The 22332-nt window shown below is 33.9% G+C and overlaps 1 protein-coding gene across 2 annotated transcripts in view; it reads right to left on the minus strand.

The window, feature by feature from the left end:
* Positions 1–22332, minus strand: part of LOC118198763 (STE20-like serine/threonine-protein kinase) — a 249198-nt gene that overhangs the window by 145708 nt on the left and 81158 nt on the right. For both annotated transcript variants that reach the window (XM_085808321.1, XM_085808323.1), the window contains exons 5-9: positions 13872–14066; positions 13708–13789; positions 13443–13550; positions 9169–9286; positions 2363–2909 (exon numbers count right to left, since the gene is read on the minus strand). In XM_085808321.1, coding sequence (XP_085664447.1) covers positions 2363–2909; positions 9169–9286; positions 13443–13550; positions 13708–13789; positions 13872–14066 — 1050 coding nt within the window. The remainder of the gene's footprint in view (positions 1–2362; positions 2910–9168; positions 9287–13442; positions 13551–13707; positions 13790–13871; positions 14067–22332) is intronic.

Consider the following 22332-nt stretch of genomic DNA (forward strand, 5'->3'; position numbering starts at 1 on the left):
TTTATTTTTTCGGTGCTTCTTTTTTGTCTTTCGAGGGAGCAGGTGTTTTGGGATTTCCATTCCTTCTTCTATTTCCATATTATCCGAGTCCGGGGTGTCAGATATTAAATCGTCAATTGAACTACTGCTCAGGTTTCGATTTTTGTTAGCTGTTTTTTGTAGGCTTGTTTTTGTATTTTTCTGAATTACTATTTCTTTCTTCTGGGTTGTGTGAAGTGGGTCTTTCTTGTTTTTGTTGTTAGTTTGAGGCTCTTGGCTTTTTGTTGAAATGAAAGATGTTTGGATGGCAACTGATCTTGTGGACTTAACGGCACTGGCAAAAGATAAATTTGGGCGCACTTGTGAGCTTTGTACTATTTTCCGGACTTCAGCATAAGACAGATTTCGAGTTACTGTTGTCGCCTGCACTTTTTTTCAGATTTCCATTTTGGACAAGAGCGAGAAAATGCTGGGTGATCACCTTTGCAGTTAACACACAATGGCGCAGCGGTGCAATTCTCACTCTCGTGGTCAACCAACGAGCATCTGGCGCACGTAAGGGTGCCACGACAGGATGTCTTAGAGTGACCAAACCGCTGGCATTGGAAGCATCGCATTGGGTTGGGAATATATGGTCTTACGGGACAGTTAAGATACCCAGCCTTTATATTCTTCGGCAGATGAGGCGATTTGAAGGTCAGGATCACGTGTTTCGTGTCAATCAACTAACCTTCCTTTCGCATCTTGATCCGCCTAGCACCACAGACATTTTGGTCAGCTAACTCGGAGACGAACTCTTCTTCTGAAATACACAGAACGTCGATCTCCGAGATTACACCTCTACAGTAATTAAGTGTTTTGCGCGCTGATGCAGTTATAGATACCTGTCCAAGTTTGGTTTGTCGTAAAAGTATACGCAAACTGAAGCCCCACAGTCGGCTTTCCCGAAAGCAGGTACTCCCGAGAGCTTGACCCCAAGCCACTGACACAACGACTAGTGACCAGCCGATTGACACCCGTGAGGATGACTAAGGTGCCTCCCGTTTAGCTGAAGCAGAGGCCAAAGTAGTGTGTTGGGGACAGTACCTCGCCCCTCAACTACCAGGACCCTCCTTTCCAGCGACACGGGTCTCCACGCACGGCAAACACATGGGCAGTTTTCTCGCCACTCGAAAACTAGAGACAAGGTCTGTTCCAGTCTCTCGTGACAAGCCCCAAACTCCGTAGAGAGAAACCACAAGGGAGAAGGGAAGGGAAAAAGTTCCAGCCAAGAGGAGAGGAGACGGAAAAGAGGAAAGATCAGTGGGGCTCTAGGATCGTGACACCCATCTCACCAAGAAGATGATCCCCTGAAGGGCTAGGGTACCTCGGGATTGCCTCACCCGTACTCACAAAAGTGAGCCCGAGGTGTAATCTGTATACAAAGTTTACACCAAGTGACCATGCTTTAAATTAGGTGGTCAACCACTGCAGAATTAAGCAACCGCCATTCTTCTTGTAGAGCAGTTTCCAGCTCAGTAAGAGTGGCTGGAGGTGTGAAACGTGAAGATACAGCACGGCCGAGAGCATCCCAAAGATTTTCAATGGTATTAAGGTCGAGCGAATATGCTGGCCATGCCATACGCACAATCCCTTCACTCTCCCGGTAGTCACCAACGATGTCAGCTCTATGGGGACGTGCGTTATCGTCCATTAAAACAAAAGTAGGGCCAACTGCTGCATCGTACAATCTCAGAATGTGTTCGAGGATTTCATCTCGATACCGGACAGCCGTCAAAGAACCCCATTTAAAGATGTGCAGGTCGGTGCGGTATCCTAATGAAATCCCTGCCCTCATCATAATGCTTCCATCTTGGAATGCGTGATGTTTGATGATGTTTTGGGACTGTTATTTTGGCTTGTTTATTTGGACTTGGCATGTTATTTTAGAAAAAGTTCAATTTTGTGTCAAAATACATATGTTAGAACAATGCTATATATAAATTTAATATATATCCTAAATCGCTCTTTCGAGACATGGAAAATGCGTTTCAATAATCGGTCAAGCAGAACTGAAGATACAGAACTGTCCCACCTTTTTCTTTTTCTTTTTCTTTTTTTTTTTTTTTTTCCAAGGTGTACACTCAGGATAAACACTGAGCACACTAGTCATGAATTCTGAGACCTGAGGGTTAAAATCAAATACAGAATTTTGTATATCTGTTTTCATAAATTTACAATTAAAAACTGGATTTTTAAGAATAAAGTTATTACATACAAACTATACTTTCACACTGTAGCCAACATAATTACAGATTCTCTTAAGAAATATTTTAAAAACATTCATATTTTAAATTTTACTACAAACATGCTTTTCAAATTTAAAACACTTTCACGTACTTACTCTACAGATTGAGAAATAAGATTCTGCTGGTTTCCAGCTTCCTGAATAGTATCAAGGGAAGTTTGCGAAGATATGAAAGGTTTTCCCAGTGTACTAATAATGGGATCATGAACTTCATCTCCTAAAACCTTACCATTTTGTTCTGCTTCAAAATCATTTTTGGCTTTTTCTCCCTCTACTTTGCTATTTTCTTCAATATTATAGTTCTGAAGGTTATGACTATCAACAATATCAGATGTTTCAATGGATTTAACAGCAACTTCTGTACACATATTACTATCATCTGATATGCTTTCACTCGGCACAGATTTATTGTCTGTAATTTCATGCGTGTCGGATGGAGCATTACTTAACTTCATGATTTCAACATTTGACTGTGAATTTATTATTTTTGTTCCTGATGATAATAAGCTTCCATCCTCACTGCTATCAATGGCAATTGAAGCATCAGCCATAGTTTTCTCTTTATTCAAGTCATCAGCAACGATAGTATTTTCATCAGTTGGTGTCTTTTGATCAAATGTTTCAGATTTTATATCAGCAATCTCTGTAAAAATAAATGTTTAATAATAAAGAACACATGCCAATTAATTAATTATAATTCAAATTTGGAAAAAATGAATGAAATTTAAATATTGTATCGTAACAAGAAATACCAAATTAAATACAATTAGCAGAATGAAACAATACACATTAATTGTACCCACATACATGCATAAATAAACACATTATTTAATATTCTCTTTTTTCTGAAAATATCTAAATTCATCATGTGATGCAAATGAAACATTTAGAAATAGTGAGCCCAAAAAAATGATTATATAAATTTTAAAATAGTAAAAATGGTACAGTGTGCCCAAAAAATTAGCTCTGTAACACACACAAAAATTGAATCTAAAAAGCTTACCATAGGTTACTTTTAACCTTCTCTATTTATACTAGTTGGCAGCACAACACAAATTAATCCATATATTTTAACTGTATAGTTTTTAAAGACACTCATTTTTCAAAATCTTCTAGATTTTTTTAGGATATAAAAGGAGTTGTTTGAAAAGAAATTTTTATGTTATTTTCTTGGCTCTATGCTGATCTCTCTATTCTATATTAGTTTTAAACTTTTACCTTGAAGTTGCCTAAAATCGAATGACGAACATTTGGTGTGCTTACAGCGGGATCACTGAAACACCACGCCCAGAACAACACTGTATCTTTGTTTTTCCCTCCAGTATTCTCTTCGGTGAGTTATTCACAACAGAAAGGTTGGTGCGTATCTATATTTAATTTCCTGTTTTCCTTTTGCATTTTTTCTTTGTTTTGGGTTTGTTTTTTGAAGGGGAGGTTTGGTTATCAACGAAGAAATTGTTGGAGTGTTTCCCTGAAGGTCAACGGTCATCTTATCAGTTAGCTCTTTGATTTTTCACTACAGCAGTTCTCTTTTTTCCTTTTACTTTCATTGAAAGAAGTTTTGCTAGCTTTATGTTTTGATAGTTTTGGGTGTAAATGTTTATTTAATTTTATTGTATAGTTTATATTTTCTTAATTGTAGATATAATATTAATTTATTTTTCTGATTTTGTGGTTATTTATTATGGTTGAAATTAAAAGGGGGGATAAATACATCCCACCATGCATGTAGGAAATGCTGCTACTAGATGGCAGCACCATTCAATTTTTTTTTAAAGTCAAGTACCCTGTTCATTTCATGTATAGACAATGCAAATTTATATTTTTTAATAAACTGCAGTAATGTTAAAACTTGAAAGAAATTAAAATATAACCCTGTAACATGAAATGTCATTGAATACTGAATGGATATGTGAGTGTGATCCACCATAGAAAAATATCCTAAGCAGAGGAAAGAGAGGTGAAATGTTAATAAACATGACTGCCTTCTAAATATCTTCCTTTTTGAACCTGTAGCAAATAAAGTACTCAGTTTCAAATCTATTATGAAATAATTAAAAAATATCTAAAAAGTCATACAGGGAGGGAGGGACATTTTTTTAAAATTGTGTAATTTTTTTTAATATTTTTTCGCGAATATAATTAATATTTTCTAGATAATTATTCAAAAACTTTTTTATATCTTGCATTTTCATTTGGTTGATAAAACTTCATATAAGTTTACAATATTTTCTAGATAATTATTCAAAAACTTTTTTATATCTTGCATTTTCATTTGGTTGATAAAACTTTATATAACCAACCAAATGAAGCACTTTATATACGCATGTTAGGAGAATTTACACTTGGCCAAAGATGGCATTTTATTGCTCCAGATGAGCAGTGGGACAAGCGGTATCCCACCACATTACTAATCACCTTAAAGTTTTTTTTTTTTTTTTTTTTTTTTTTTTTTTTTTTATGAAATAACATTGCATAAGAGGCTAATTATCTGTGTGTAAAGTTAATTTTTTTTTCAAAAAAAATTTTTTTAAGCACCGAAACTCAAAGGGTTAAAGAACTATCAGAATGAGATCTTATAAAACCCAGTCACAGCGAATGAGCACATCCTACAGTATGTGTTGCAAAAAAGAATGATTGTGTTAGATTGTGCATAGACTTCATGCTTTTAAACAGCTTTAGAATTCCAGACGCCTATCCGATGAAGATTGCTAAAGATTTACTCTTCGAAATCCGGAAAGCCAAATTCATAACATTTCTTGATTTAACCAAGGGTTATTGGCAAATCTCAATGAAAGGAGGAACCAAACCTTACGCAGCATTTATCATTCATTCTGGCTATTACCAATGGAAAGTTCTTTCATTCATTTGAAATGTGTCGCAAGTACCTTTCAAAAATCCATGGATAAGGTACTTGCAAACCATAAGAACTGCAGTTTATACATTGATGATGTGGCAATATTTTCTGAGACTTGGGAAAACCACCTCCATCACAATGACCAAGTGTTTCAGATGAGAAAAGTAGGTCTAACCACAAATTTAGAAAAATGTGATTTGGGAAAGAGTAACATGAAGTTTCTAGGTCATGAAACAGATTCTGGCATTCACTCTTCAGATCCTGAGAAAGTAGAAGTCATTTAGAATCTGACTAAGCTTATTACTAAAATAGAAATCAGAAGTGTTTTAGGGATAGAAAGTTACTACAGGAATTACACCCCAAATTTTTCTGACATAGTTTTGCCTCTAACAAATTTTAGAAAAAAGAGTATTCCAAATATCTCGTGAAACTTAAATGGAAGCACCTTTCAACAAGCTTAAAGAGCTAATTAAAATGCCATCCCTCCATACTCTTGACATCGACAAGCCCTTTCACTTCTATACAGATGCCTCTGCATTTGCATTTGGAGCATATTCAGCTCAAAATGATGAACATAATAGCAAAGAAATGACCATAGCATTTTTAGCAAAAATTGACCCCGTATCACGACGATGGTCAACAATCGAAAGTGAAGTGCTTTGTATAATAAAAGCCTTGAAAAAAATTTAGGTTTTTGGTGCCAAAGTGCAAATTCTGTCTGGCCACAATCCCCTCACCTGCTTGACCCAAAGTGCCCCTCATGGTGCTAAACTATCTCGTTAAGCCTTAGTGTTACAACGTTACAGCATGACTGTGACATACAGCAAATGCAGTTCTCACAGAAATGCTGATGCCTTATCAAGGTTAGCAAAATTAAATTATAAAGTAAACTTATTTTCACTACACAAATTTAAAATACTTCCAATAGTATTAACTTCTGATAGTATGTGTGTTTTATATATATATACATAATTTCGTATTTACTTTTTAATTTAGTATGTGTTCATTAAATCATTTTATTTTGGGCAGCTGCATATTTTGGAGGTCTCACTTATATTCAATTGTTTGAATAGAAACAGAGTTTTTTTTTTTTTTTTTTTTTTTTGTGTGTGTGTGTGTGTGTGTGTGTGTGTGTGCTGTTGTTGTTACTGTATTTTTGAGACTCTTTCTGTCTGAACACTGAGCAGCATTGTCTCTTAAGGTGACAAATATGCTTCTCATGGAGGGACTTTTAAAGATCATGAAATATAAATAAAGGAAACAGAGTTACGGTTTTCCAGAATGGTAACATCAGAATAAAAAGATGTTCTAAGAGACTAAAGTTATGTAAAGATCGCAAGTTATAAATAAAGAAACAGAGTTATAATTTGCCGGAGTAGTAACATCAGAAAATGTTTCTAAAGATTCCTGACATAAAATTTGTACTAGTAGTATTTTTTTTAACCTGGAAGAGTTATATGTTTGTGTTTCTAAAGTCTAAGTCAAATTTACATAATCTTATCAAACATGGCTTTTTATTGACAAGAATCGAATTTTTTCACTTCATTGAAATAAAGTGTGAGAAGATGACATTTCAGCTCAGTATGAAATGATTAAAAGGGACAAGAAAGTTTTACTAATGTACACACTAGAAGTAACAGCTAATGTACAAGTTTCTCACAACAGGACATTTTTGAATGACCAAACCATTGGCACTGAAAGCATCGCAAAGGGTTTGGTATGTAAGGTCTTAAGGGCAGAAGTATCTGGCCTTCATTCTCTTTGACAGATCAGGTGAACTGAAGGTCAGGATTATATGTATAGTATTGATCAACTGACCTTCTTTGCGAATCTTGATCCGCATGGCAGCACAGACATTCTGGTTAGATAACTCAAAGACTATTTCCACTTTCGAGATGAAAAGGAGGTTGTTCTCTGAGAAAGCACTCCGACAATAATTAAGGGTTTTATGAGCTGACACACTTATGTTGAGTTGTCCAAACTTTTTTAATCCCAGGACAGTAACAAATTGGACTTAAGAATGAGTTTCAATAAGGAGGTCTCCAGATTGCAGCCATTTGATATTTTTTGGCTCTCCAACAGATGACTTGACATATTTTTGTATTAGAAAAAGGGAAAGCTTTTTCAGGGCACCAGTAGAATTATTTATTACAAGAAAATGGGGTGGACAAATTTCGGCATTAGCATTAACATTTGGTTTCAACATTTTTTTACGATGAAATGTTTTAAACATTTGTTTGAGATTTTGAGACCATATTTGAAAGAAATAAAAGATTCAGACTCTGCAGCCCCACCCATCATAGGGGACAAGGGGACACAGAATCCTGCGCCATAGTTATCTGTGTATATGCAGTCTGAAGCCCCACAGTCAGCTTTCTTGAAAGCAGAACTCCCAAAAGCTTCTCCCCAAGTTACTGACTCTAACAGCAAGTGACAAGCCAATTTACACTACTGCGGACAGCTACAAACCTCCTGTTTAAATCTGAAGCAGAGCAGAAGTAGCATGCTGGAGACAATACTTAACCTCTCAACTACCAGGACTCTCCTTTCCAGCTTTATAGGTCACACTGCACGGCAAATGTGTAGGTGGTTTTTCTGTCCATGTGAAACTAGAAGCAAAGCAATGTAATACTTTCTTATTTTGAGACCCAATTTCCAAAAAGGAAAACCACAAAGGCAGAAGAGGTAGGTAGCATCAAGTAAATAGCAGAGATAAGAGGAGATGAAAAAAAGAGAGAAGGAAGCATCACTAGGGCTCCAGGATCGTGACCCCCATCTCACCAAGAGGGTGACTAACCCCTTGAAGGGCTAGGGTACCTCAGGATTTTCACACCCTACTCACAAAAAATGATCCCTTGAGGAGTTTCCTAATTTAAATCTGTATTTTTATTATTAGGACTTGCAGCTTTTATTATATGTCATATAACAAGCAAAAGAATCAGATGAAATCTTTTAACTCCTTCTCATACAATCCTTGAGGCATTTAGCCGAAGATTCACTCCTTGACATATGAATAAAATTCAATGCACTTAAAAATACAAATTTATTTACTGCTATTGAAAATTTTTACAATCTTTAAAAAAAAATGAGGTTTTACATAACACTAATAACAATTTCATCACATTTGGGATGTATCAAGATCTATTCTGACATTAATAATAAAACATGAACAGTGGACATCACTGCGCATCAAAGGCTTAAAGAAACATCATGTATATTTGTTCCAAAAAAAAATAATAAATTGGTCAATATTTGGAAGTGCATTAAATGAAACATTTAAGAAAATATGAAAAAAAGAAGAGATCCTTCATAGGGAATGCAATAAAAACTGAAAAGAAATACGGAGTAAAATTCACCATGATTTTGACCTTGGTAAAGCATTTAAAAGCACTGTATTTATCACCTGCAAGAAAACATTTGATTGATGAGGAAGACCAACTGCATTCAGCTTGAAACATACATTTTAGATGGCACATAGTTAAGTTAGATGCAATGATGTACTCATTAATCTATGACAGAAAATAAAATTTTACACATCAAAAGAAGACAAAGGCTTTCAAAACTGGTTCTAACAAATGTAAAGTTTCTAAAAACGATTCAGAGTGGATGCAAATTTGGTCATAAAATAATTCAAAAGGATTTATAGTGGTTGCAAATTTGGTCAGAAAACAGGATCTCGAAACAAAATTTATTTTCCCTTATTATTAAACAAAAATCCGTATTTTAGCATGATATTCCTATACTGAATGGTGATGATAAAAAAAAAAAAAAACCTGTCCTGCACCAGATGTCCTATCTGCTACATGGTAAATCCTTCAACCATGCATTATATTTGTATTAAATTACCAAAGAAAAGCTACCTTTACAAAAATTTAATAATGGAAATAAAATGTTTTGTCATTTAGCTACATACTTCTTAAAACTCCAGGTGTGTCTAAATTTACTAGGATGCAGAGCGTGAATTACAAATCAGCTTACAGACAGACCATACATATTAACATGTTTTAGTACTTTCAAAGTCAAATAAAAAAAATTAGATCATTACTTTTTATGATCAGCAAAGGATCATCAATTGGTTCACTGAAATTTGACATATTATCTAGTCCAGTTTCACTATCCATACTCAGCTGAGAATCCCTACATGCTGTAGATACAGATGATTCCTGAAATAAAATGGTAAGAAATAAACAAATGTACAAGTTGAAAACAATCATCTATTAAAATCTATTAAAATTGTTTCATTTATGCATAAACTAAAACCTTAAAGCAACTTTACATTAAACACACATATAATTAAACATTCACAAGATCCAGAACAAGGTGCTTCAGAAAGCTTGCTTAGCTGAATATCTTTTTATTGCCTTCAGGGCAATTAAAAGATTTTATATTTTCAACCCTAAACCTGACATTTCTGGCTTGACTTTATGGGGGGTGTAGGAAAAACTTTCTAGTTGTAACAAAAGTATTCTGTAAAAATACATTCCCCTAACAAGAAAGCAGTATCATTAGTCTGGGTAGTAATCACCACACATATCTCTGATTTTCTGCCAATGTTTTGGCAATTTTTCAATGCCTTTGGCCCAGAAACTATGGCCACGAGCCCAAAATTCGAACATCCTGCACAGAATGGAAGACAACACCAGCAAGATGTAGCTGCAGGTGTGAAAAAAAGTAGAAGACCGAAGGATCGATGTCAGGGCTGTATGGTAGTTATGGCAAAAGATCACATTCAAGCACGTACAGAGCAGCCAGTGAATGCAGACACATATGGTCTTGAGTTATCTTGATGGAACATTACCTTCTTGCGCCAGAACTCAGTTTGATGTTTTCCTTGATGGCAGTGTCAACACAGACTAGCATCTCATGGTACAACTTACTGTCGAGGGCTTTACCTCTTTCCAGATACTATTTGAATATACCACCACAGCAATCTCACAAGAAACGATGCATGATATTTTTGTTAGTCAAATTGTGCTTTGCAACGCTGCCAATGGGCTTACTAGCAGCAGACCAATCCCTTTTTTTGGTCTGTGAAGTAAATCCAAGTGGCAATCCAGTCCAGAACTTTATCCTTGCACTGAAATTCGAGCAGATTAGTGTAGGCCCGAACATGCCTGTCCATATCTGCTTGAGTCAATTCATGCGATTGAACTTGCACATCAAGTTTATTTGATGCATAGTGCAAATAATAAACATGGCACTAATGTCTAACTCCTTAGAAAGCTCTCAAGTGGTTCCATACTGGTCTTTTACCACAAGTTCTCACAGGCAGGCCTCATCAACATCAATACGCTGGCCAGAGTGCTCCACTTCTTGAATGTCACAGTCTTTGTTTTCGAACTTTCGGTACCAAACCTTCACACTGTCATATGATACATTAGTACCTACAGCTATACACATGATTTGGTGACATTCTGTAGCTGACTTTTCACAACAGAACTGGAAGTAAATGATGATTCTAATCTGGTAGTGTCACAGTTCCATTTCAGACACCTTGTACTTAAATTATGTTTTTAAAATTGCACAACACGGTGTTCTAAAGCAAGACAATTTCTTTCAAAAGCCAAAATATGATCAAAGATGCCAATGCGAACTGTTTGAGCAGACAATATTTCCTGTGGTGGGACACTTTCGTTAAAGCTGGATATTAAATTTTAATTTGATGTTGCATAATCCAAAACTAACATAGAAAGAAATTGCTTGATTTTTTACCTTAAAATGCAATCACAGGCCAGCAACTAATTATTCAAGAGATATTTAGATGCAAAATATTTTCTCAAGACACAACATAAGTGGGAGTTTGAATATACTGAATTACTATAAAAGCTGATACAGATGAGCTTTCTGGAGAACAGATAGCAATAACACCTATGTATATCACTAATTACATCTATCAATACAAGTGACAAACATCTGTGAAGCTTCTTCAGCCATTTCCACCATGAGAATAGCAGGTCATTACCATTAAAGTGATTTCCAACAGTTTATTTATTAGAACTACAAAGATGACTCACACCATTTTGAAGACAAGTGAAAATTTGAGTTTTATATATGTCCATTTCAAGAATCTACCAGGATTATGATAATTCTGGCAAAACCTTGAAACTATAACAGTAGTGTGACCATAATAAGACAAAGAAAAAAAAACACCATAGTCAGTAGTCAAGAAACATTTTATGCAACAGACACGCAACACTGTTGTTGTAACTCCTCAAGAAAAGGAACAGAAGCTTCTTTGTAGTCATAAACTAAATAGTTTATTTTGTAATAAGACACTTTTACTAACTTAGAAGCTTTACACAAGTTATAAAACATTTTCTCTAGTCTCGCTGTCATGGATGCATACAAAATAAAAATTCAATTCTAAAACCGATAACAATGAATATCGATATGCAGCAATTATCTTAACTCTTTCACAGTCATCAACAAGCTCAGCTCGCTTTGGACACAAATGAAAACAGCTTGCATTAAAAATTTACGACTAAGAGATATCACCCATTTTTTAAAAAAATGAATTGCATTATCTCACAACTGCCAAAAGGTTAAATAACAACATAATTCAATCCTTGGCCTGAAAAACATCATGGTGAGGATTGTGCAATGTTTCCTCCATGAAAGGGCTTTAGAAGTCAATGTCCAGTCCAGCCACCTCTAATGAATGCATAAAATATAACTCTATGCCTCGAGTTCAAAATCTCCAACACCGCACACTTCATGACTTAACAACAGTAGTGTGATAAAAGGCCTGATTTCATGACGTATGCTTTCCATTTTTACACAGATGAAAGGCACTACAAAAAGAGAAAATTCTAATCAACTCATGATCCCAACATGATTCCTGCATGCAAAAAGAGCACTTACTCTGCAGGCTGATTGGTGGCTTTATACTTAAAGAGGCTTTCTTTAACCACTTGCGCTACGACCAAACTTCACAGTTGCGGTGCCGTGCGCTACAATATAACAAGCGGTAAAGTGTCTCATTTACGCCGCTATACATCTGCGAGTGCAATCCAGAGCTGTAACTCAAGAAATAAACAATCTCGTTGTTAGGCGATGTGTGCACCACGTTATTTTCATTTTTGTGATAAATGGCTATCGACGTGGTATTCGCGTTGCTCGCGGTTTGAGACAAAAGCATCTCGACGTGCTTGGCATGTCTTTTTAGCGCAAGTGGTTAAGTGGCATTCATTGGGACACCTGGTAAAAATGTCTTTGAATATTAACACTATAAACAGTTGAACACTGTAGGCTGAACTACAACAATTCATACTGAAGGATATGGCTTCTTCGAGCAGTAATAATGATATCACACCAACTCCATATTTTTTCTTAGAGGTTTTTTCTCCCTGAACTTATGAGTGGCAGCTTGTGTAACTTACATTTTTGTTCTATGTTTGAAAATTAAAGATTTAAATTCCTTTTGCCATAAAATAATATTTTAAGTACAATAAATCATTTCATCTTCTTCAATTCCTGAATCACACGAATGCTTGTGGCATATTTTTGTCCAATGGTAAGTATAATTTGCTGCCACAAAGTTTACAAACACGAATCAAAAGAATATTCACCCAAGTTTAGAATCTTAACTCTTAAAGAGGCAGGAAAAGGCAATTAACTTTTCCAGCAAAACTCGTTTTATTTACTCTATCAGGTGTTACAATGAAATTATTTGCGACAATCGCACATATTTTGTCCAAAACACATGAAAAAAATTACCACTTCTGGTGGTAAGTTTCAGTGACCAGGTGCACATCGTTGTGATGTTGTCCTCAATGGCTGATGCTTATTTTCTTGAAGACGAATTGCTGCATCAACTACTGGCTTATGTTTCTAGATTGGAATGTGCTACAAGGGAACTTCAGAAATGGTCAGTCTTGAAAACCACTTACACAAGTGAGCAAGACGTTCAATAGGAAAGGTGGTTACTATAGGTAACCACAGCCCTTCAAAGAGTTAACAGGGCCCTGTATGCCACTGGATTTCTATGTTAATAAATATATCTGAGATGTCATGCAATATGCTGGGGAGCACAGAAATAATCCAACTGAAAGTGCAATAGAATTATAGAATGCTCTTCAAAAAGCATGGTGTTTGTTGCCTACAGAACACCTCAGCAAGTTTGTAAAATTCATGCCTACTAAACATTAGATTAATATACCAGCTTTACTAGTATATACAGTTGCTAAACATATTTATCAAATCGGTGATATATGGACTTCTGATATCAAAGTATTACATATTTTTAATCTTTGGCATCTGAACAAATAACCCAAAATTTAAGTACTGTAATTATTTTAAAATATAAGAAAAATAACATACAGATTCATCGTCAACTTCTTCAGTAACTTCCTCAAATACTTCTGCTTTGTATTCAACAATAAGTTCATATAAAGGCCTTCTGTCAGTTGCATTAGAAATGAATGGGTGCTGGAAAAAAGTCATTAAAAAAAGGAATTTTTAATTACATTTCCAATTTCCATCTTATTAATTGATGATACATATTTACAGTAAGGACTTCTTTAACATTATCTTCTTCGTATACTATTCCTAAAACAAGTTTATAAATTTATATTCCCGAACTCACCTTCAGCAGATCACCAGCACTGCATCGCATACATGGGTCTTTTACGAGACATTTCGTAAGAAACTGGCTAAACTCCGGTGACCTTTAAAGAGTTTTTTAAATATAAAATAGATTATACAATAATTTATATATGAGTTAATAATTTTCATCATAAATAACATTACCACTTGGATGGCTGATCCAAAGTGGGTGGATCAGACTTCTGTATTTTTAACAAAACACGCATGGGGCTCAATTCATGGTTAGGCGGTTCCATCTGGGCAAATTCTATTAAAGTGATTCCTAAACTCCAAATATCTGCCTTATAATCATACAAATTGTCCCGAAAGGTCTCGCACATGACAACTTCAGGAGCCATCCTAATTATGAATATAAAGAATAAGTAAATAAATATTCAGATGACTTATCTAATGGAAAGAACAGATTAAAAGTAAAAAAAAAAAAATTAATTCAGTACAAAAACTTTATAATATGCAGTATTATATATATATATAAAGAGTATGTGTATTATATATATATATAAAGAGAGAGAGAGAGAGAGAGAAATCTACTATAATCTATATCATTGGAAAATGCAGATACATTTAAAGCAGAAATCAAATGAGCAACAAAACTAACTAAAGAGAGATAAATGCAAGAAAAACAACTGGAAAGGAATATTTCATATAACAAACAATGCAAATTTCATATAAACAAACTATAATATTAAAATGAAGTCTGAGAGAGCTTTATACAAAGACTAAAGGCAGGATTATAAATATTTTTTATTTTTAGATACTCATTTTTCAAGCTCACACTGACAGACATATGGAAAGAATATACTTTAATGTACAGATATGGTACAAAAAAAACCATGATTTAACACTCTCCCATTAATAAGACCTTAAATTTAAAGAATTTATAACTACATGTTGCACCCTCATATTTCTTAAATGTTGCAGGAAGCAGTTGCATATTTTGTATTCATTAGTTGCAGTGGCTACAGTTTTAAATTCCATAACGAGTGGCCAATGCCAATAAAAGGCAAGTGCCAGCCATTTGATTAAAAAAATTATAAACTCAATTTACAGTATTTTTGTTTTGAAGGTCAAACAGAACATTCATGCTCAGAAGCAAATGCAAATATGAAAAGATATAACTGTCTGTGTGAGAACACAGAAAAAGTTTAGAGAACTTTTCTGGACTTTAAGGCCAGCACCAAATCTCATGACTAAGGGGGAACCCTAACACAGGGGGGGAATCTTAAAACGGGGGAGGGAACCCTAACACCATCATCAATAATAGAAAATGGAAATAGGGTTACAATCTGCCAAATAGCAAGAAACGAAACCCCAAATGTGTTATTTCTTATCAGTTGTACAGGAAATAGTTAAAATTCTTTTGCATTCTCGTGTATGCATGTTTTGTCTCTTTTTTTTTTTTTTTTTTTTTTTTTTTTTTTTTTTTTTTTTTTTTTTTTTACATTCACAAATTATAAAGAAGGTTCCATTTGCCTTTCAAAGGTATTTGAAAAGCGTATAGAACCTAATATTGCAAGTTTACTCCAATTCCTGACACTAATTAACAGTTTCTTTAAATTTAGTTCATTTGATGGTGTGTTCTTTATCAACAGGGCACCCCTTTAATGCCAAACATAAACATTAGCATGGAATCTAACTAGATGAAAATATTATTTGGTTTTATGAAAAAATGGCTATATTATTAAATCCAGAATGGATACACAAAAAATAAATTATTTTTTTCTAATACAAAAGATTTTATCCGATTACACAGGAGGCATAAAGCTACAGATTTATTTCACATTGCCAAAAACATATGCGTTTTCTTATGCAATCAATGCAAATTTGATCATGTATGAATCTAGATGGTGGCATGGAATATCACCCTAATGTTAATTTTTCTATTTTCAACTACAAGCTTCTAACTGTTTGCTTATGGCATCTTATGTCAGGATCCTTAAAGTTATTTCAGGGTTAAACAGATGTTTAGATCCAAGAGCTGCCACTTCATCCACTTTATACTTTCTACAACAATCCAAATGAATTATATTCCATGTTATCTTGTATCAATCAAAGTTTTCACCAAGTGATCAGACACAGCCACTAGGGAACATAGTTTTATTCCATCACAGATCCTACCAAATACTACTGCAGTGAAAGAACATGAACGACACAGTACTTTCTGTGAGGAAAGAGGTTTTCGTTCACTAATGATATAAACATGCTATATTTTGCATTTGGCACATGATTATGACTGAACCTTCTTATAACAAACAGAAAAGAGCCTTCTTTTGCCATATGTAGCATTTCTTTTCATTTGATTTTACAAATTGCAAACTTTGGTATAATTTCAATTATTCATTTCTATCATATATTTTTGGAATTTAATAAAAAATAACATTGAAAGAAAACCTCTGAGTTTTCAACCAAATTCAGGAATACCACCAAGAACACAAGATGTTCAAATTCACATGCAATTTTGAACATTCTTGATTCTTTTGACAAAGTATGTATTACCGCAGTTCAATAGATTTTAGTGGTAAAATCCTAGTATGGCCTTGGCACGATTTTAAAAATTGACATCAACACCAAATATCACCCGTTTAGTGCTCATCATAAATGTCCAGTTTGCTGCTCATCATAATGTCACCAAATCCCGTGTGTACTGTCTACTAGGATTAAACCTATTTTTGTATACGAGAATGGGAAGGTATTTTCTTTCCTTCAACATGTGCACACGATTCTCTCGATTCTCGAGGCTACTGAAAACTTGCTTTCCCTTTCAGAAAGACAATCTGATTGAAGCTGCAAAAACTGGCTCCCTGCCAACAGACCAAATGACACTCACGCGATGACACATTCGCCAAGAAAGTGATTGCTTTCAATGCTGGAGTAAAAAATCGCTTTTGAGGGGGGGAATTGCTGTATGAAATTCTCTGACTTTTTTAGATTTTGACTAAAATATTTTGATTCCCTCACTTTTTTAATCAGTTTTTGAATTCTCTGACTTTTTTAGGTTTTTCAGGTAGAATGGCAACCCTGATTTAAACAAAGCACTTCTTGTCTATCTTTGAAACCTGTTGGGTTTAGGTTCTTTTTTCCGCAAAATCAACATTTCACAAATTTGTATTTTTGACAGCAGAAAATCTTCAGTCATTTCTTTTCTTCTCACTGCAGTCCTTCAACTATCTGTCCCAAATCTAAGTTCATCCGCCAATGAAGGACAGATGAAAAAATATCAACATATATATTGATTATACCATCATATACCATTTATAAATGTTACCCTTGACCAAAAGTTCTTCAAATAGAGATTTAACAACTCTTTCCACATATAATACTGAAGTTTCTTTCAACTCTTTTTACTTTTCCCATATAAAGTTGCAGATATGCTTGTTTAAGTATCACATAAAAATAAAAATCATTACAAATTTTGTATGCTTCAACACTATAATGCTCAAACAAAAACATTTCACATGCCCAAGGGTATACTTCTCGATTATAAACCAGACTGCACACCCAAACACACAATGTTCTAGCAAAGGAGGATGAAAAAACCTCCAATCATATGCCTCATGCACATTTCCACAATACTTTAGCAAAAGAAGAAAAAAAAAAAAAAAGAAGAAGAAGAAGAATAAAAACGCATGTTTAAAGAGCTTTCAGAAAATCTGAAAGTCAAGTCTTGAGTACAAAGCCAATTCTACAGGTATCTCACCTCCTATGGTGTTGTGCCAAAAATATTAGTTTCCAAAATGTTCCAAAACTCTAGCACAACAGTATGAAGGATGGAGGTAAATGAGAAAAAGTTGTCACATCGGTGTGCTGGTCAGAAAGTGAGTACGTCCCATGCTGGCACCTCTGCATGGCAGTCAGCACAAAAGAGTTAACGCAGTTAAAACAAAGAGGTAGAATGCATTACCTTGAGTATTCATTGCAAATAAAATTTTAAAATTGACTGGCAGAAAAGCATGCCAATATATGACAGAATGTGAATAGCAAAACATAAGCAAAACTTTTCTCATCAACAGAAATAAAAATCAAAGGTAAAAAAAGTCAACTTAGTTTGACAAGAAATTTTAAATAAAATTCTATCAGTTTCTAGGGCAAACAGACTGAACAGCAACTATGCCGGAAGAACAGAGACTTTGGAATGATTGTTCTCCTAATCAACATCACTTTTATTCAAAATCTACACCAAACTATGTTGCATTTTTTTTGTTAGTTTTAAAACACATAACATCTAAAAGCTGAAATGAATGACTTAAGCAACTATACCTATGCATGAATGACAACAAAGAGGAGAAATGTAAAGCAGCATGTAAATTTCAATTATTAAAATGTATATCATTTACAGAAAATCACTTGAAAAACTTCAAACTCAAGTATAGTAAGAGTGTTGCTTCCCAGTTTTCTGTGATCGAGTAATTCTCATATAAATTTATTATAATGCAGACAGAAATTTTCTTTTTTAAATTTATATAATTTAATTTTTTATACAATTTAATATTTGTTCCCCCTCTGACAGTTACACTACAAGATTAGAAAATTTTTAGCATAAAATTCTCTCTCTTTTATTTTAACACTACTATTCACAGTTCTTAATTATTCCTTCACATAAATTAGCAAAGCAACAAAACCTTGTGTTCGGCGTAGATTTACTCAAGAACTCTATCAATTTCGAGGGAAACAGGTACAGGTCCCTCTTCATTGGAAGCGAAGTAGCCTGCAATGATGATAAAGGCACAGTTTTATTTATACCTAAGCAGAGTGAAGTGAATGAGAAGATGGTGCCCTCTCTTGGCAAAAATAGTAGTGAAAACTGACAAAGTAAGTTAACAGAATTTTAAAAGCACTAGAAAGGACTGGACTAGACTTAAAAGTCATTGACTAAAACTAAAGATAAATCTTAGTGAACGTGAAAAGCTTCAAGAAAATCCAATTCACCAATGGATGAAGCTTTATGGATAATTTTTGCAGACCTCAAAATAAAATTACAATTAAATTTCCAACTATGATTAGCTATCAAAGCCTTGTTAATTTTACCTTTTCGACATAAAATTTGTCCTCTTCGATGCAAAAGTTTAATGCTCTTTTAGTTTGGCCGGTATACCTCAAATCACATCAACAAGATATACTATAAATGCTCCAAGAATTAAAGTCAGAAATGGAATCTCTATGAATCAAATAATGGATTTTATTGATAGGTGAGACAATGAACTGAGAACCATGCAATTTTGTAACTAACAGAAAGATGAAATAGAAGCATGACAACAGTATTATTTCTAACAGCGGAATGTCTTCTTTGAAGGCAAGGTGATAAATTTTTAAAGAATTATTCAATGACCACAGGGGCAAATAATGAAGTTTATTAGCAAGAGCTAATAACTACCACTACTTTCATTTCTAGGGAAACTGAAGGGTTGTCGTGACTAAAAACTACATGGAATTACCTTACCTTTTTGGTAAAAAAGTATAAACTGAGTGCTAGAGAGAAAAAAATAAAGATATTATAATATGAAAAATTGATTAATGCTTTTTTGCCATTTAAATTTTATAAAAAAGAACACTGCAAGCAGCAACATTCTTGCTAACCTCAGAATTACGATTAAAGATTCCTGAACCTGAAAAATCGGCAATAAAAGAAGGATTAGGACGGGTAAGTGTAAAAATACCTCCTTTGGGGGCTGAAAAGCCAGAAATATGGTTTTACCAAGTAGAAGCCCAGTTGTCTATTTATGGAATAACTGACGAGGAAACTAAAATCAACTGCTTAGTTTAGCAATTGGAAACAAAATTTGTTGAAAGTTTGTAGGACATCATAAGTGACAACAGCAAAACAAAATATACTGCTGCTAAAGAACATCTTCTGAACACTTTTAAAGAGAGTGAAAATAAACATGTACAAAGACTGCTTACAGGCACAGATCTCGGAGATGGTACCTAGTCAACTTTTACAAAAATGTGAAATCTTGCTACTGATGGCATTTCAAATAATGTTCTTAAGACACACTAACTATTCCTGCAGAAAATGCCAGATTCTGTGCATAATATTTTAATCATTAGTGATGAAGCTATCGAAAAACTGGCACTAGTGGCTGATCATATCATCGAAATGCAACCAAACAAGAACTAAACTGTGCAAGCAGTATTTTTCTCCGCGAGCAGACACCCTTACTGAGTTATGACAATGAACTGCAGCTTTTGGTAATAAGCTCAAAAAACTGAGTGTCACAAGGAATTCTCATCCTCAAGAAACAGCGGTCGATCTTCTCATAATTAAAGTAAGTCTCGCAACCATTATAATCCTGATGGCAAACACTATTATTTCCATTTCCGTTTTCTGGAAAAATGTGTTCCTGATAGATGCAAAGCTCCCTGTGCATGGAAAAATAACCTGCCGGAAAACCAAAATCAGCAGTAGAATTAGTGGCAGGCTCTGCTGCTGTAAATCAAGAAAATTGCCGTTAATTCCGCTTATTTATCACAGACCAAAAAAAAAGGGGTTTACATTTTCTGGTTGGCTCAGTGGAGTAGGTAAGTTTTATTCCTCATACTTCTAAACACAAACTTATTTATTAGTGACGATAAATTATAAGCTGCAAATAATACAGAAATCAATACTTTTTGGTATGGAAGATTTAATTCTTGATCTTGGTTTGCGCTGAGAATTTCAATTCCCATTTGTTTTTGCAAAAATTAGTAAACCCACATTAGGTGCAGATTTTTTGAATAAGTTCAATTTATTGATTGATATAAAGCGTAAAAGGTTAATTGATGGTGTGACAAACCTTGCAGTTTATGGTGACATTGCACCCATCTCTATTGATGAAAGTGTAAATACAAGCAGGTTATATAAATATTCTGATTTATTTGCTACGTATCCCAGTATAACAAAACTAATGTGAAACATCATACTGCAACAAAAGGACAACCTGTAAATTGTAAAGCAAGAGATAGACCCTAAACAGTTGGAAATAGCTAGATCATTCAAATATATGCCAGACCATGGGTTTCTAAACTATGACAGTTTGAGGACCACACAGCAAAGAAAAAACTTTGCAGCACCACATTGTAAAGAAAAAAAATTTGCGGTTCACATATACAATACTTTTTAACAAATTGAAATAAAAATTAGCTCTATGTTGTTTTATTAAAATTAATTAACTTCTTTTTATTATTAATTTTTTTATTTGAATTAGATATGTATAGGTACATATTTATTATTAATTTATTAAAGTTTCATTTCATTTAGTTTGGATTTCATAAAGATGAAAAAATTCATATTAATGAGATAGATGAATCTGCTTTTGTTGAACAAGCAAATCGATATCGGATTCAATAGACAAAGTTGCAATTTTTAATTGCATTTTCAAGATGTTTGTCAGTGATCTTTGTCCTATTTTTGTTTTTTGTATGTTTCATTCTTGAAAATAATTTGTCACAAATATAGGTACTGCCAAAAGCTGAAAACATTAATAAAGCATGATTGTGAAAATTAGGTTATTTATCGCGGAGTAGGTAATCTGTATGAAACTCCAGTAAAGAAACATTTTCAAATTTTTCTTTCAGTTGAATGTCACTTTGCAGTTCAATGTATTCCAATTGAAGATTTGAAGAAAGTCTTGAAATCTACTTTCAAACTTTTGAATTAAATCAAAAATTAATGCAACATATTTTGTGCAACTCGCAGGTTTATGTGCAGCTAAAGTACTGAAATGTGTCAAATCTTTTATTTGATTGTGCTAAAATTTTAACTTTTTTCCCCAAATGCTGTTATTGTTTGGAACATGTTATTAATAAATTGATTTTTTCCTTGAAGTCTGAAATTAAATCATTCAAATGTTCTAATAAGTCTACTAAAAAAGCTAAATATAAAACCTAATCTTCATCTTCAAATTCAGTCACAGGTTTCCCTTTTGTTCATAAAAATATTTTTATTTCAGTTATTAAATCGTACAATATTTTGAGCATTTTCCCCTTACTGAGCCATCTCACTTCTATATAATAAATAACATCTGCAAATTCAATGCCTATTACCTTAAGAAAATCTTGAAATTGTCTATGATTAAGTCCTTTTGCTCTTCTAAAGTTAATGGTTTTTATAACAATGCTTAATATACTTTCCATTTTTTAAATTTTTCCACATAAATGGTCCTAATGTACAACGTTATAACATGAAGATCATATTGCCGGCAGCGACGGCTTCATTATTAACCATTTTAACGAGTTTCCCATTTTTACCAACCATTTCAGGGGCTCTATCAGTTATGATAGCCGATAAATTTTCCATAAGTAAGGAAAACATTTTCATCGTCGTTTTTAATGCATCAAATTAATGCACAGACTTGGTTGTGCCCTTTTTTAATGATACTAAAGGCAACCATTTCTTCCGTGATATTACAATGTTCATCGATTCCTCTGATAAAGATTGCCAATTGTGCCGTATTAGAAGCGTCAATGCTTTTGTCCATGGCTACCGATTAACATTTTAACATTCATTAATATTTTAACATTTAAAATAGATGCATTTGCTTTTTAAAGACTTTTCAAACGAATTCCCCAACTTTTCAATTTTTGTAGTTATAGTTTGGTGTGATAAACTGATTTTAGAAAAATTCAACTT

The sequence above is a fragment of the Stegodyphus dumicola genome, chromosome X1 (genome assembly GCF_044657685.1).
Source record: "Stegodyphus dumicola isolate Sdum_Otavi_A_Nest chromosome X1, ASM4465768v1".
Lineage (NCBI taxonomy): Eukaryota > Metazoa > Arthropoda > Arachnida > Araneae > Eresidae > Stegodyphus > Stegodyphus dumicola.